At 55.9% G+C, this 16,010-nt stretch overlaps 1 protein-coding gene across 2 annotated transcripts in view; it reads right to left on the reverse strand.

Moving 5' to 3' along the window:
- Window positions 1-1,845: 1,845 nt before the first annotated feature.
- The window catches only part of MAPRE3 (microtubule-associated protein, RP/EB family, member 3), a 44,021-nt gene continuing 29,856 nt past the window's right edge, over window positions 1,846-16,010 (reverse strand). The window contains exons 2-7 of one of the 2 annotated variants that reach the window (XM_004686374.2): window positions 6,483-6,610; window positions 5,460-5,605; window positions 4,714-4,915; window positions 3,313-3,467; window positions 3,016-3,168; window positions 1,846-2,780 (exon numbers count right to left, since the gene is read on the reverse strand). In XM_004686374.2, the coding sequence (XP_004686431.1) occupies window positions 2,712-2,780; window positions 3,016-3,168; window positions 3,313-3,467; window positions 4,714-4,915; window positions 5,460-5,605; window positions 6,483-6,603 (846 nt within the window). In that variant the 5' untranslated portion in view covers window positions 6,604-6,610 and the 3' untranslated portion in view covers window positions 1,846-2,711. The remainder of the gene's footprint in view (window positions 2,781-3,015; window positions 3,169-3,312; window positions 3,468-4,713; window positions 4,916-5,459; window positions 5,606-6,482; window positions 6,611-16,010) is intronic. The other variant, XM_012727578.1, reaches the window with a different exon arrangement.

The raw sequence follows: 16,010 nt of genomic DNA on the forward strand, positions 1-16,010 counted from the left end.
CAGTTACTAAACAGGCTAACAGTATGAAGTACTGGGAACAGGTGGGGGAGGAGCCATGCTTTATAAGCCTGAGCTCTTGGTTTTGGAAGAAGAGTCTTAGACATTACCTGGGGGGTGGGCTTAGGCACATGGGGTTCTGGCCTGGGCACATTGGGTCAAAGAGAACAGATGGGTGTCTAGCTTGGGGGCTAGAAGGGTGAGCTCAGGAGACATAGTTTGACCCACGATATTTTCTTTTGTTATTGTAACAAGTTGCCACAAACTTGGTGGCTTAAGCAACACAAATTTGTTATTATATAGTTCTGAAAGGTGGACTTGGAAGTTGACATGGTCTCACTGGTCTAAAATGGTGTCACTAGGGCTGTGTTCCTTTCTGGAAGTTCCAAGGGAGCCTTTCCTAGCATCTAGAGGCTGCCCAATCCTTGAGGCAAGACCCCCCCCCCAACTGCAAAACCAGCAGGACCAGCTGGAATTCTTAGTACTCACGTGTGTCATTCTGGTTTTCTCTCCTTCCTCTCACTCCCACTCTTGCTTTTATGGACACTTGTGACTCCATTGGGCCCACCTAGATAACTTTTCCCTATTTTAAGATCAACCAAATGGCAACGTAATTCCGTCTGCAACTTTTATTCTCCTCTCCCATGTAACCTAACATATCCACCGGTTCTGGGATTTATGACGTGGACCTCTCTGAGGGGAACCTACCACAACACTTTACCAGCAGCGTGAGATCTTGGCCTGAAGTTGAACACTAGACCATGCAGAACCACCATCTTATCCTTTTATAGTACCTATCCTGGAATCATGGAGGAAAAGTGTTTTTAAATTAGGCATAAAGAGAAATCAAAGGCAAGGAACTTGTTGAAGGAAAAAAACCGAAACAGAATAAGGTCAGAAGTGTCTCAGGTGGAGGTGAAGAGGTGAATGGAGAATAAACAGACACAAACTGCTTATTGAAAGCTTGTGTGTAGAGTTGTTAGGGAAATGGAGGCAGGGTTCTAGAAGAAACACAACCCCGGCTGTATCTTGGTCAGTCTCAGAAAAGCGAGGAAACATCTGGCATCTCAGAAACCCTGAAACAGTAAGGTCAGCCTAAAGCTGGCGGAACATTCTAGAGACACCTCTGTGGTCTGTGGAAATGAGCACTGAGCCATGAGTTGGGAGCTCTGAATTCTTTCAGCCCACGTTTTTGCCACCTTCAGCAAGTTAAGTCTTGTGACCCAGGGGCCTACATGACTGGCAAGGCTCTGTTTGACGCTGGCCCGGTTACCATGGTCCTTTGCCTGTTCACACAGCAGGGAGGGAGGGAGGCCATTGTGGATGAGGTGAAAGGGTTCCTGACTCTTCCCTCCCACTGGCACTTGACCTAGAGAAAGAACCGCTCGCTCGACACTGCTGTTCTTCCAGGCTCGGCATTCAGGGCCCCACACGCTTCGTAACTGCCCAGGGCTCGCCCTGTCACAAGCCTTGTCCCCAGGTGGGTCACCTTGAGAGCTGTGTGAGCTTTGACAAGGGGTGTGGGGCAACATGCAGCTTAATTGGTGCCAAGGAGACTGAGACAAAGCACCTCTTGGCCAGGCCATCCTGTCACCCAGTGGCTTCGCTGGGCTGCCCCATCATCACAGTCGCGGCCTTGAACCTGGCTCCTCCTCAGTGATTGGCGTTGGGCCTCCAGGCTTTCTCTTAGAGGCCTCGCACCAGTGTTGGGCCACAGCAGGGCTCTGAGGCCAAGCACCAATGGCGGCTTCTGGGCAGAGAGAGGTGGCAGTGGTGCTGTGGGCCACGGGCTCCGGAGAGGGGGCGCTAGAGGGGAGAAAATCGCCGAGACCCAGGCTGGGGCTCAACTGAGGGACACATGGTATGGACTTTTACCACACAAGTTTATTTAAATAAAAGAGAACGCATGTGCAGGCTGGGTGGCCCAAGGGCGGGGCGGGGGAGGCGGGCGATGGGAGGCAGACGCACAGGAGGGTCCAGGCGACGTCTGTGTGGTATGAACTAAGCTGCAGGAGGGAGGGGCTGGGGGCCTCGGGGCAGTGCTGGGCTGCGTGCTGGGGCAGGGGCTGAGGGTGGGCGAGCCTGGTGCCAGAAAGGCATTCTCATTCCTTGCATGCTCCCCTCCCTCTCCCTGACCACCGGGGCCTGAGGCACCCCCTCCTCAGTCCCCCTAGCCCTCTCCTGCCATCCGTTTTCTCCTCAACTACTGGGAAGTCCAAAGACAAAATAAATAATCGTTGAGTCCTGCCGCGGCCCCCCCGCAGCAGGACAGGGAGGCCCAGCCAGGCACACTGCCCCGAAGCCCGTGCTGTCAGTCCTGGGAAAGAACAGGTAAAGTGCAAGGAAAACCCAGTAAGTAAAAATATACCAATGACTTTGTCAAATATACAGCTGCTGGCTGTCGGGGGACTGGTGGCTGGCTGGGTGGCGGCGGCAGCACCCTGGGAAGCGTTGGCCGACACAGCATAGAGACAACGGAAATAAATAGGGGTGGGGAGTGGGCAGGGGCCCGCCCGCTGGGCGCGCCACAGGAGGACAGGGCCTCGCCGGCTCACCTGCCCCACGCCCGAGCCCTGCTGGCCTAGCTTCCCCATGCTGTGGCCGACACAAAGCACCCGGCCGGCCGACTGGCTGTAAGGAAAGGAGTATAATGTGGGTGGGAGCGGGCGGGGAGGCACGGGGAGTCGTGCGGTCAGCCGGGGCTGGAGCTGCCCTCAGTACTCGTCCTGGTCTTCTTGTTGGTGTTCCTCAATCTCATCGTCCTCAGGGGGTGCAAATCCTTCCTGGGGGGTGAGAGGGAGAGGCACCGGTGAGCCAGGCTGAGGGTGTGCACCGTGCACAGGAGGTCTCTGGAGAAGGGGCCCAAGCTCTGGCCCCGCGCGTTCCCTGCTGAACGCCATCCTGGGCTCCCGACGTCGCCCGCTCCCCTTACCGCCCATGTTCTCTTCTGGTCCGAGGGCCAGGCCAGGAGAGGGGGCGCGGAGGGCCTGGGGCTTTGCAGCTGAAGGCAGAGCTCACCTCAGTGGCGTAGAGAATGCCAATGATGCCTGAGATAACAGGGCTGTTCTCGCTTTCGTGTTCCTGGCAGATGAGCTCAATGTCACGAAGTTTGCTGAAGTAGAAGTCGCGCTCCTTCTCCAGCCCATCCACTGTCAGCTTCAAGTCCAGGAGCTGCTTGGGGAGAAGGTGGAGCTCAAGCCGGAGGTGCCTGCCTCAGACCGCCCTTCCTGCCCGGATGCCAGGAGGGCCGAGCTCTAGCTCTGGCAGCAGGGTGGGCTCAGCTACCCTGACCCCCAGGCCCCCACCCCGACTCACCTGCTGGTTGAGTTCAAGAATTTGGGCATCAGCCTCATGGCCACCATTTCGGGCTGACGGGGGATTCTTCCGGAGGATACAGGGTGGAGCCACGTTGCTCAGTCGGCCTGATGTCTGCATGTTTTTAGGGCCTGTGGGGGACGTCCTCTGTGGAACTGCCCAGAGGAGAGAAGTCAGATGGGGCCGTAAGCCCTGGGCTCACGTGGCACAAGACGGCCTGGTGTGACAACTGCAGGGGTGAGGGCGGGGGGTGGCAGGGCCATGCGAAAGGCAGGGGCCCCTGCCCTCCTGTCCCGCTCAGGAGGGGCAGCTACATCTAGGCCTCAGCCACGGCCACACGGGACACCACAGCAGCTGGGCAGCCCTCTGGCAAGCCTGGGCGGGCAGGGAACCAGAGAAGGTATGAGGTGCTGGGAGGGGCCGAGCCTGAGGGAGAGATGAGGGAAACTAGGACAGCGAATTTGGGAAGTGGGGCTGAAGGACTCAGGGGCCCCGGCCGACGGTCAGCTGGAGCTTGAGGAAAAGCAACGGAAGGGGAGCAGGCTGCTGGGCCTGAGCTGGCTGGGCCTTTCCTGACAGGAATCCCAGGTCTCACTCCGAGGTCCAGCCTCAGGGCTCCGGGCTGGAGGGTGCACAGAAACGCTGCTCTCCCGGCCCCTGCCTCAGGGGGCTCTGGGCACCTCCCGCCACCCTGCATGCTGAGGCTGCGAGTTCTCCAGCCGGGCAGCCCCCTCAACAGCGCTGGCTGCTTCTGAGCAAAGCAAGCAGGCAGGTGTGGGGCAGGCCCAGGCGCAGGCACAGGCAGGCGCAGGCTCTGCCATGACGGTCCAGATGCGGGCGGGGCTGCGCTCACCCTCCTCTCCAGCCTCTCGTCCCCAGGGGTCTGCTGCTTCTTTCCCTTCACTTTAGAGACCAGATCAAGCCTCGTTTCAAGAGACTCGTCTGCTAAAGACCTAGGTCTGCGGGCCTTTGGCGTGGCGGGGGGGGGGGGAGGGGGGTCACACTTGGCGGACTCCTGCTCCTGGGTGTCCAGTGGGCAGGGGGCAAGGAGGGTCTGTAATGTGGGCTCCAGGCTCTGGGCCTGGCTGGGCGGAATGGAGGAGCCAGGCGCAGCCCCACCGGCGCGCACAAGGGAGCTCTTGCTGTGGAAGGCAGGCCCGGGGCCTCTCACGGCCAGCCTGGGGCCAGCGCAGGAGGCCCCCGCCCCTAGCGACCTGTGGGGCCTTCTCCTTCCATGGCGACAGCCCTGGTGAAGCAGCAGGCAGCAGGCAGCATCATCTGAGCTCCGTGACAACAGTCTCCTCTAGGCGGGCGGGGCCGGGCCAGGTGGCGCAGGGCCCGCGGGCTGTAGCGCCCTGCGGCCCGGCCCCCCCCACCCCTCCCCCTGCTCGGGCACGTTACCTGCTGTGCCAATGAGTTTCTTGGATTTGTTGAAGATCTGATCACCTGGGTTAGGAGGAGGCGCTACGTCCTGGCCCTGCCGTGCCAGCAGAGGGTTGTAATCCTTTCCATCATAGTTTGCGTCAAAGAATTTCTTAAACCACTGAATAAACTCAAAATTATCTTGGAATTTTCCTTTCACTAATTTCTCTACAGGAATTATCTGAAACAGACCACAGAAGCAGACAAGTTTAGCCAGCTGCGGCGGCAGGTCCGGCTTCCTCTGTGAGAGGGCCCCGCTCTCAGGAAGGCCAGCGCTGGGCAGCACCGGGCCCTGCCCAGGGACCAGAGCACAGGGGGCGGCGGCCGCCCCAGCCTGGGGTGCGGAAACAGCCCTTCCCTGTGGGCACCCCAGCCGCTGTGTGGGGAGGCGGGCTGTGTGTGGGAGGGGCGGTGGAGGCCGCCATGGTGTGCACAGAGAGCTTAGGCCTACAGAGGAGGACTTCACGGGAACAGTGTGCTGGCCTCCAGGCTGGGAGGGACAGGGTCCAGAGACGAGGAGGGCCGGGACTGTCATCGGATGGGACATCAAGTGTCGTGGGGGTTTCCACTGTGCCTTGAGCGGTGGGGACACCCCCCCGGGGCGTCGGGGCGGGTCGAGAGGTATGAGAGCTGCAGACTCCAGCAGCCTGCTGACCCAGCTGGCGGGCCATCTTCTTCCCCAGGGTCACACAGCTCCTCAGGGCCCCCCGAGCGAAGGCACCTACTTTGTCCACACCCATCTTCTTGAAAGCTGCTTGCAGCACCTTGAAGTTGTGGATGTACTCATGCTCTAGCTTGGCCTGGAACTTCACCTTCCTCAAGTGCACACAGCCAGGGAAGAGCATGTCCATGAACTGGCAGTAGGCTGCGCCTGTGGAGAGGCATAACCGGCTCTCCTGACCGGGCTACCCTCTTCCCCTCCTTCGGGCCTCCCCTCTCTTCTCGTCCTGGGCCTGGGCCAGGCCTGCTTTCAGACCAGCTGTGGCCAGCACCCCCTGCTTCCCCAGAATAAGAGCATTTACTATTTATCAGTGCAGTGATGCCCCAGCACCACAGCGAGAACCACACGTGTAATTTAACCCTGGCGAGACAGTGATGTCGTCGCTATCTTAGGGGCGGGAAGACTCATGGAGCGTTTGCCCAGGACTGTACTGCCAGAAACACTAGATTCAGAGCCAGAGTGGCGAGACGGGAGCAGCAACCTGTGGCTTCACCATCGGCCTCACCACCCCGCTCCCCTGAAGCCCTTCACTGTGCCCTCCTGCTCTTCCCATTCCGCGGGGACCCCCTATTTCCTTACTAATGGATTAGCTCACGGTTCTACAGCTCTCCTCCTAAATCTTAATTTTAGCAGCCCCCCTTTATCTGGGATATGTTCTGAGGCCCAGCAGATGCCTCAGAGACTAGGGAACCCCAACTATACTGTCATTTTTCCTATACATCTATAACAATGATAAAATTTAATTCATAGCTTAGGCCTAACAAAAAATGAATAATAATTGGTAATATAATAGAAAAATCACAACACTACATTGGAATATAAGTGATGGAAATACCATCTCTCCGAAAATATCTCGGTGTATGTAATATTCCGGCCAAGGTTGACATTCCTTCGGGGGCGAGCCCACAGATCTGGGGTCTACTGTGTAACTCCATTCTCCACGGCAGTTTTGCACACTGCCTTCCCTCCGCCTGCCTCCATCGGGGCCATGACCCGAGGCCATGACCCGAGGTTCCCAGCCTCCTACCTGAACAGAGCTGTTCTATCTTGGTGTAGTTGAGGTGCAGGGAGTCGTTGACCCAGGCAAGCATATCATGGCGACTCAGATTCTCACTGGTCACAGATGTGGAGTACACATTGACGGCCATAACCCAGCTGCGAGAAAGGAAAGACAAGGTCAGCTCCCGGCCTCAAGCTGTCTTCAGTAGAACAAGAGGTGGTGTCAGAAGGTCCTTGGGAATGAGACGCCTCTTCTCCACACCGCTCTGGCAATTTGTCCTCTGGGGGAAGGGGCACTTACTCATTCAAAACATTTACTGAGTGTCTACACTGGCCCAGTGCTGAGAATTGCTGTGGGTTTAGGGACACGTGGTCTTTGTGGAGTTCACAGACAGGTGAGTCCGCGGTGTGTGAAGTCCTGGGGAGGCACGAAGCAGGAGGTGATCTGCTTGGCAGGGTCAGACAGGCTTCGGAGCAGAGACGTTGAAGCCAGAGAGGGGTAGGAATTTTCCAAACACGTGAAAGAATGGGCAGAAGGGTTGCGGGCCCACGGACTGGCAAGAACAAAGGCCTGGCTTATTCTGGGACTCTGAGTTGCTCAGCAGGCCTGGGGAGCAGGTTTTTGGGGTGGGGTGTGGCACCGGGAGGTTGGCAGGGACAGATTGCCAAGGGCTTTGTTTACTATGAGGAGGAGTCTGGCCTCTCTGTTTAGAAAACGGGGAAGCCATTAGAGGATCGTGAGCAGACAGTAACCAGACTCCGGCTGCAGAAAGCCCACTCACTTTTGTCTCTGCTCTGACTTCAGACCCCATATTCCTGTGACCTATGGCTTGCTGATGGACCATCAGCACCTACATTCTGCTTGTCCAGAACCTTCCTTTCTGCTCCTGTATTCATTATCCCAGTCAATGTCACCACTGGTTACTTGGTCACCCAAGCCAGAAACTTGCAGTGCTGTCCGAAACAGCCTGTCCCCCCATCCACAGAGCCAGTCCTGTGCCAGGACCTGCAGCTCCCTTCCTCTGCCACCCAGCAATCCTGCTACCGTGGGATTTACGTGTCCTCTCTGGCCACGACTCACAGAAGCCTCCGGGAAGGCCTCTAGCCCCCAGCCTCTCCTTCCCCCTTGCCCACCCCCCACATTGCTGTGGTCAGAACCCACCTGGAGGTCCTTTCAAAGTCGTAAAGGAGGCCCCCCCCCCCTGCTGAGTCTGCCAAGGACTCCCAGTGTTGGGAACATTTTTCCACTGGTGGCTAGCGTATTAAAGTTCGTGTATTTCGCACCGAAATACTTGAGAGTTCTGCCTTTGGGGAGCCCTGTCCCTCCCTACATGTCCCTGCACCACAACCCACAGCTGGAGCTGAGCAGAGGCACCCCCCCACCCGCGGGTGGGGCCCAGTGGGGCCCACCCACACCCGTGGGGGCCTCCTCACCCACCCCCATTTCTCCTCAGAGGCCAAGTGTCAGCTGCTGTTTATCACTGACTCACATTGGGGAAAAGGAAATATTTCTTCTAAGTATTTATCAGACACAGAAGCAGAAGAGCGAGCACAGGGCCAAGTATTTTGCAGCTGTGAGAGTGTGCACTTCTGAAGCAAGAATCTCTCCCCAGGTTTAATGCGCAGTGTCTCTGTGAAGGCAGGACCTGGCCTGCCTGCTTTTCCCCCTGTAGGCACTTGTCCTTACAACATGATGCTCCCCACCATGCGTGAGCCCCCTAAATGGGCCCCCCTCAGGAGCCCCCCCACGGGGGCACTGGCAGCTCCCAGCTCAGGCTGTCTTGCATGCTGCCCTCACCTCACCCTAACGGATTCTCTGAGCAAACTGCTTGAGCGGTTCTCAAACTGTGGTCCCTGGAGCACGGGAGCTGCACGGGCAGCAGCTTGTCAGACGTTTCACGTCTGCAGCCCTATGCTGGACCTCCTGAGTCAGAACTGTACTTGAAGGAGCTGCCCTGGAGGCCTGCGGTGGAACTGGAGAAGCTGCTTTGGGGGAGGCTCAGTTGGCACCTGCCAGGCTGTGCTCCCTGACCCCCCCCCCACCTGCCAGGCTGCCTCTTTTTAAAAGTAGACTTTGTCCTTCATGACCCTGAGAAAGGGAGGTCAGCTAGGGCCATGAAGCCAAGAGAGGCAAAAATTATTGTCTTGGGAGCTTGTGAGGACTCAGGAGCTGGCCATTTGTTTTTTTAGGAGCTGACTATCCTTGAGATTTCCAAGGACAATTTTGATTCTTCCCAAGTCTTGACTCTTCCCCTGCACCATAATGTTGACTCCACTGCCCCTGTTCTGGCCCTGCTTTCCCCTGCTTGGAGCACCTGGAAACCAGAGTGCAGCCTGCAGGCCAGCCACAGGCCAGGTGTGACTGAGTGACACCTCCACTTGTGCGCCTCTCTCATCACCTCTGGCTGGGTCCCTCTTCCCCAGGCGGCCTGAGGTTTCAGCCTGGGCATCATTGCCTCTGTCACCTGTCTCAGCTCCTGTGCAGGGAGACAGGCATCTCCTGTTTCTATGGCGCTGCGGGCACCCCTACCGGGACCCTTACCACACTCTCCTCCCTGTGAGCCCTCCATGGCTTCATCCACTTTTGGATCCAGGCCCATTTGCAGTGACTAATAATCCCTGAGACTAGAACTGGGAGATGCTTTGGCGTTTCTGCGGAGCTCACCCACAGTCACACCGTTAGGCATGACGAGAGAGTGTGGGCACCAAACTTGATGAAGGGGCAGACTGAACTGGGGCCAGGAGAGTGCACTTGGCTAGGGACTGTGAGAACAGAAAAATCCTGGGTCTCTGCAAGCATTATCTGTCACACTTGCTAGAAGATCATGAAGAAACCAGTCTCCTGGCTCCTTTAGCCATCATTCCGTTGGGAAGGGCAGGATTAATTTTCCTTGCCTAGACTTGGGCCTGTAAATATGAATTATGGCCAGCAGGAGGCATCAGATTCTGAGCAGATTTCTTTGAAGGTGACCCCACCCCCAGCCCTCTCCCTGACTCACTTTTGAAAAAGGAAAGTCTCTGCCTTGGATCTGGTTTCCCAGAGAGGAAGGCTGGCTCAGTGAAAACCTGGTGGCGTCAGGGCAGGTTTGCGTGGGGGCCTTACTGCTGCCGTGGAAGTCCTCTAAGCGCAGGACCAGCCAGAGCAGCCTGGAGCGTTAGACCTGCTCTGGATTCTGGAGCAAACTAAACCAACCTCCCAAGTCCCTAAAACCACAAGTTCAACACATCAACAGGCCTGACTTCTTGGAGTTGACTCAGGCCTAGACTCAACACACCCCAGCTTCCGGGGCTGCAGGTATAAAAGCACACGCCGCCTCTGGCTCCCGCGCGCAGTCCCCTCCCACTACAGCAGAGAGTGAATCTGCGAGAACTCCCACAGTTGACAACCTGTCCCGAGGGCTGCTTGAGCTCCTCTGAGAAGACGGAGGCTGCCACCCACAGCCACGACCATGGGGCCTTGCAAGCCCATCTCCATGTTTCCACCACCGCCTGGGGCACGGGGTGACTGCAGGAGAAAGAGCCCGCCTGCGGTGGGTGGGACGCGACACTTTCCAGGATAAGACTGAGGCCTTGGGAAAGCCTGTTCTGCAGGGTCTTGACTCCTGCTACCAGGTCTGGACAGGGGCAGTGTGTTCCACGCTCCTAAACTCCCAGTGGTTTTGCTAAGCACGCTCCTGGGCGAGGACCACAGCCTTCATGGTGCCTTCACTAAAGATGGGAAAGGAGGGGGCTGGCCCTCATCAGAGCTGTCATTCTGTGGTCTAAGGCCCATGAAGACAGTCCCCTGGGCCTCGCCCAACACCCTAGGTCTGCACGCCCGACACTCAGGCTGCTCTTAGAACGAGGCAGTTCTATTTCCAATTCCTAAGTCAATCTGTATCACCCTGAAATTTCACATTCTGACATTAAGAACCTTATCAGCTGACATCCAATTTGGCTTTTTAAGTCTTCAGTGGAAATCAATCTTCCACAAATATGTCTGAAGGTAATTCCGGGGTCCCTAGCTGCTCTAACTCCCCGAACCCCCTGGCCCCTGGAAGAATCGCCCAGGCCTCGCCTCTGGCCAGCACGGCCGTACACACACACCAGAACTCTGGGTCCTGCAGCAGGGGCTGGGCCGGCTTCCTTCAGGCTCCCCAAAGTGGCCACTTTAAGAACATGGGCTTTCCATCTAGTCAGACCACTTGGGTTTAAATCCTGCCCTCAATATTTCCTAGTTGCTTGACTTTGGCCCTCGGTTTCCTCATTTTTAAAGTGGGGTCCAGCACAGACCCCACCTGTGAGCTGTTATGAGGACTGACTAAGCCTGGCGTACACACTAAGTATTCTGCAGGTGTCAGCAGCATTTCTGGGGCAGACAGGGAGAGACCAAGGGCGCTGGCCGAGAAGCAGCTCCCAGCACACCACCGGCTTCTCTGAGGTCTCTGAGGCCACAGAACCCAGACCAGGGTGGGGACAGAGGACAGAAATGCGCTTTTCTCTGCTCCTTCCAGCGGGAGCCCCGCCCCCGGGCTCCCAGAAGCTCTCCTCTGACCATGCTCCCTCCCTGACTCCAGACTGCCCACATATTCTGCTCTTAGATGCCATCCTACCGGCCAGGAAAACTGGAACAGATGCCGTGGGATCAGAGGAGAGAGAACTCTGCGTAGTTTGCCAAAACGTTTCCGCTCCTGACGTGGGACTATGCCCATTGTCACTGGGCCACCCCTTCCTGCCCAGGCCCAGGGGGGCAGAAGTCACCTGTTAGGAAAATCTGCAAAGTTGCTACCCCTTGCCCCCTTGGGTCACACATGCAGGTTATTCAGGGGTTGCACAGAGGCCATATGTGGGTGGGGCAGGGCTGAAGGGTTCTGAGGGGCTGAAGGGTTGTGACTGGCGGGTCACAAAGCCCTGGCAGGCCCAGCCAATCGCCTTCTTCCATGGCTGAGCAAGGACCTGACTCCCAGGGAGCCGTGGTCTCTCGGAGCTGACTCAACGCCAAGTTGAGATGGGGCAGGCGGAGGCATTCGGGGCCGGCAGGGGCCAGCAGATCCGAACAGGGGCTGGATACTGTAGGTTCAGGTGGGACTGGAGCTTCTCTGGGATTCTGTTGTTATAATGCTGCAAGATCAGGTTGCCCTCCCCTACGACCCTGAGCCCCTCTGAGGTCCCAGCTGCTGGAGTCCGGGACATGTTCTGCTGCCCGGAGATCACAGCTGTGAAGAGGTTTCCCTACGCGGGCCTGGAGGATGCTGCCAGGCTCTGAGGCTGCAGCCCCTTTGGGGGAGTCTGGTTGGTTGCTCTATTTGAGCACAACTCAAGGGTTGATGGAAACCCTGAACAGGGGGTGGGACACAGGATTCCTCATCTGCTAACTTTTAGGGTCCATTGAGGTCGACAGAGAAAAAAGCCAACCTTGCTGCCTAAAGGCTCGCCCCTGGGCATTCTAAAGTTCCTCAAACATCTACTTTATAAGCCTACAAACCACTTGGCGGGAGCCGCCATCATGCCAGGCCCACCAGCTGCAGGAGCCGGCCGCTGCGCACTGGGGCCGTGGACTTCGGGGGAGAGGACGTGCCTTGGGGCCTGTGGGACCTGGAGCCAGTCAGCAGTGAAGGCTCCAAGCCAGTTTCCAGGCCTGAAGACTGAGGGCGAGGATACTCGGAGCATGGATTGCAGTGCAGTTAGCGAGGGACCCTGGCTGTGGAACCAGAGGCTCACCCTCACCCTGTGTTGGGGGGCAGCTCGCATGGCATCACCATGCTCCTCTCATCCTTTCCGGCGCCCAACCAGCTTCCCACAGACCCGAGCAGGGCCCTGAGTCGGGAGACAGCAGGGACAGGCGTGGCTGTCAGTTCTCTGCCGCCCGATCTCTGGCCTCTGGAATGATGGACAGAGTGGTGCTCTGGGGAGGCGACCGCCCCTCCCTTTCCTCAACTGGCATTGGCCTAAGGCCCGGATGCCAGAGCTGCCCTGTAAATATTTGTTGGATGAATGAATGGGAGAGGTGAAACCAGCGTGTGGGGTTTCAGGTCGAAGGTGGCTGCAGAAAGGGCGGTTTTCTGGCCTCATTTCTGTTTGCTGGCCCTGAGGAGAGGGAGGGTGGCATGCCAGCGCCATTCTTTGGCCACACACACCCAGGCATGGCATGAGGCCTCTGGATGTTCAGCAGCAGGTTTAAAAATTCTCCTCTGGCGCAAGTACGACAGCGACGACTAGCAGGCTGCCGCCAGGGTCCTCAACGGGTTTCAGGGTGGCCCTGAGACAGGAACCAGTAACCTGCCTGGCGTCCAGCTCGGTGTGGGCCCGTGGCTGTGGGGAGCAGGAGCAGGGGGCAGGGAAAGCCCTGTCGCTTTATCGCCCTTTATTTGTTATTATTTTTTAAAGATTTGTTTATTTGTGCATACAAAACTGGGGTGCAGGCCAGAGAGAGGATTCACCAGAGACAGAGTGGGGAGCAGAACAGGCAGACTGATGAAGTCCACTGCTGAGGGGAGCAGTGGGCGGGTCAGGTGAGGCTGCAGGGCCATGTGGGTCACCTCTGGGGCGGGGATCGAACTCGCACTTAGGTGGCTGTGGCCAGCTTGCAGTGCTGCGCTGTAGCCCGCTGCGCCACCCAGGAGGGCCCCCTTTATTGCCCTTTAAAGCACGCCTCTTCAGACTGGCCTACAGTGGTCTCGGAAGGCCAAGTGAAGGTTCGCTCCTCTGAAACAAGTGGCTTCTGTCAATTGTTCAACCTACCCTCCCGTGACCCCAGACTCACCCCCCTTCTCTGCTCCCATAGCCCGGCCCACTGCCCAGCAGTCCCCTCTCAGAAACCACTGCCTTCTTCCTTGCTTTTTTGAACTGACTGCTCATTTCATCTTCAACCTAACCTTTCCATCAGAAAGTCTAATCTGACAGTGTCTATAACATACCTGACAAGATTCAGTGTTTGACTTTCTGTCCTCTCCCAGGCACTGTCATTCTCCCCACCACCAGGACTCCCCCTGCCTGCCCCGTGGGAGACAGCTGGCACCCTCCGTGGGATGTGCACGGTAGGGATAGCAGAGGCCTGTCCATCTTCACGTGCTTCTCTCCTGGTCTACCACGGTGCCGGCAACTGCCACTGGTAGTTGACTAGACCAGCCACCTCCAAAGAGCTTGAGCTGTCACCTCAACTTTGAATGTGGGGACATGAAGGCTCTGGGCTCAAGGGACTGGCTCAAGCTCAAATTTAATCACTGTGGAGGCCACAGCAGGAAGCCAGGCCACTGGGCCTGCGCCCCAGGTCTTCCCCTCCTCCATGCCATGGAGGGAGGGATAAACTGACTGCGCAGCTTTCTGCAGGAGGAACTCACTCTGACTTGGGCCCTGAGCCTTTGGAGAGGGAAAGGACATTATGGATATTTTATTTTTCTTTCCAACTTCCAGCAACATTACCCTAATGTCCTTCAGCAAGCGCTTACTGGCCACTGATGTGCCCAATAGCCTGGGAGGCACCATGAGGACACGGGGGTCACTAAAGGGTGCGTCTGTCTGTAAGGAGCCTCTGTGTGGTTGGAGAAATAAGGGACTCATTAGACAGTAAGGACTCCCACAGACTAGACTATATGTGTTAAGTGGTGAAAGCACCTTGGCTGTAAGTGTTTCAGGAGAGGATAAAGGAGGAGTGGGTCTTAGTAGCTAGAGGGCTTCTGGGGGAAGGCGGCATCTGGCTTCGGCCTTGAAAGGGGACAGGAGGTCAGAAAGCCGTGGCAGGAAAATGGGAAACTGGGGGACATGGGAAACACGTTTATTACCCCTTTTATTTTCAAAGATGAGCGATGGGATCAGTGATTACATCTTTGAGGAACGTTGGGGGTGTGGTGGAGAGAGAAGGGGGGTGGGGAAGTGATGCCTCGAGAGCCACAGGAGTTTCAAGGAGGAGGTCACCTGCTTGTTTGATGAACGTGCCAGACCCTAGGTGGAGAAATGGTCATTAGCTTGTGCAAGAAGAGATGATGACTCCACTTTGTTGGAGCCTGGTGACAGGAGCCGGGCCTGCAGACGTTACAGAGGCCGTAACAGGACACTAGGAAGGAGACCAGGACGGGTCCTCAGGCCACTGTGTCTGCTGCGTCACTGAAGCTGGACGAGAGAACAGCTGCCTGCAAGGTGGACACTCTTGCTTTTCTTAGTAACATTCTGAAGTGAAATACAGATTTAACAGAGGCTTATGTGCTTTATCTCCATCTCGCACTCATCCGCCTTCAGCACCTACCCTACCCCTAAGTTCTAGATCTTAACCAAGGAGGGTCAGGAGGGCAACCTCATGAACTTCCTAAACTTCTTACAAGAATGTTACGAGTGAAAAGAATGGGGAAAGTTTTAAATAAAGTATTAACCAAGCTGAGTGTTTGGGGGAATTTTAAAATATTGATTTACTGTTCTGTTTAATTGTAGTTGATGATCAGCCCTTTCACTTTTAGTTTTATTGAAAATTCTACCCTATGGAGGTGGATTAGAGTACAGGAAATTGACTCCTAAGGACACAGCACCACCTACAACTCATAATTCCCGCTATGGAGTGTGTTTCAAGCCCTGAGCCAGGCACGGGGTCTCTGGGAAGGAATGGGACTCTGGGACTCCCCGAGGAGTTCACAGACTGCGTGGGGGCTGCATGAGCCTAAGTCCGAAGGCCAAGTGTTGCCAGGCAGCCCGATGCAGGGGCAGCTCGCAGCTGGAGCAGGTGGGCTTCCTGCGTGAGGACAGGCTTCCTCAAGGAAGCAGATGGCGTGGGACCGCGGAATGGAGGCTTATCAAGCACATAGGAGTTGGGGAGAGGAGTGAACTGGGAGGAGGGAGAGGACTACAGACAGTCCTCCCCGAATGCACGCTCGGAAGAAGGGGGAAGTGTGGTTAAAAGGGTGGGTAGAAGCCCCACACTACTGCTCCATCAGCCATGGTTCAGGAGTGATTTCATGGGGGTCGGGGTGGGAGGAAGAGCTACCAAGGGATTTTGCCCCCCAAGTATACAATTGTAATGATACAATAGTTGAAACAGTTGAACATAATTACCAATCAAAATTACAGCAGATGAAAGTATAGTGCCCAGCAAATGCATTCAATTTATTATTCTTCAGAGGCTTTCTCTTTTCTAGTAAAGTCAGAGAGATTCCCAAGTGTTGCTTATGGAAATCAAGTAACCCTCTCAATTTTTGTAAACTTTTTATTGGAAGTAATTTTAGACTCACAATTACAAAATAGGACAAAGAATTCCCATGTATCCTCATCCAACTTTCCCAATAACATCTTATGTAACACTTGTTAAAGCCAGGAAGTTGACACTGGAATATTATTAACTAAACTACAGACCTTATTTGGATTTCATGAATTTTTACATGCGTTCTTTTTTTGGGTACATGGTATATGACATTTTATCACATACACAGATTCATGTCCACACCATTCTACAGGACACAGAGCTATTGTAGAACCTCAAAGACACCCTTTGGGCATTTTAAGAGCCATGCCCTCCCCCAATTTTAACCCCTGGCAACAACAGATCTGCTTTCCTTCACTATAATTTTGTAATTTGAAGAATGCTGTATAAATG

This window comes from Condylura cristata, unplaced genomic scaffold, assembly GCF_000260355.1.
Source record: "Condylura cristata isolate star-nosed mole 26May11 unplaced genomic scaffold, ConCri1.0 scaffold00020, whole genome shotgun sequence".
NCBI lineage: Eukaryota > Metazoa > Chordata > Mammalia > Eulipotyphla > Talpidae > Condylura > Condylura cristata.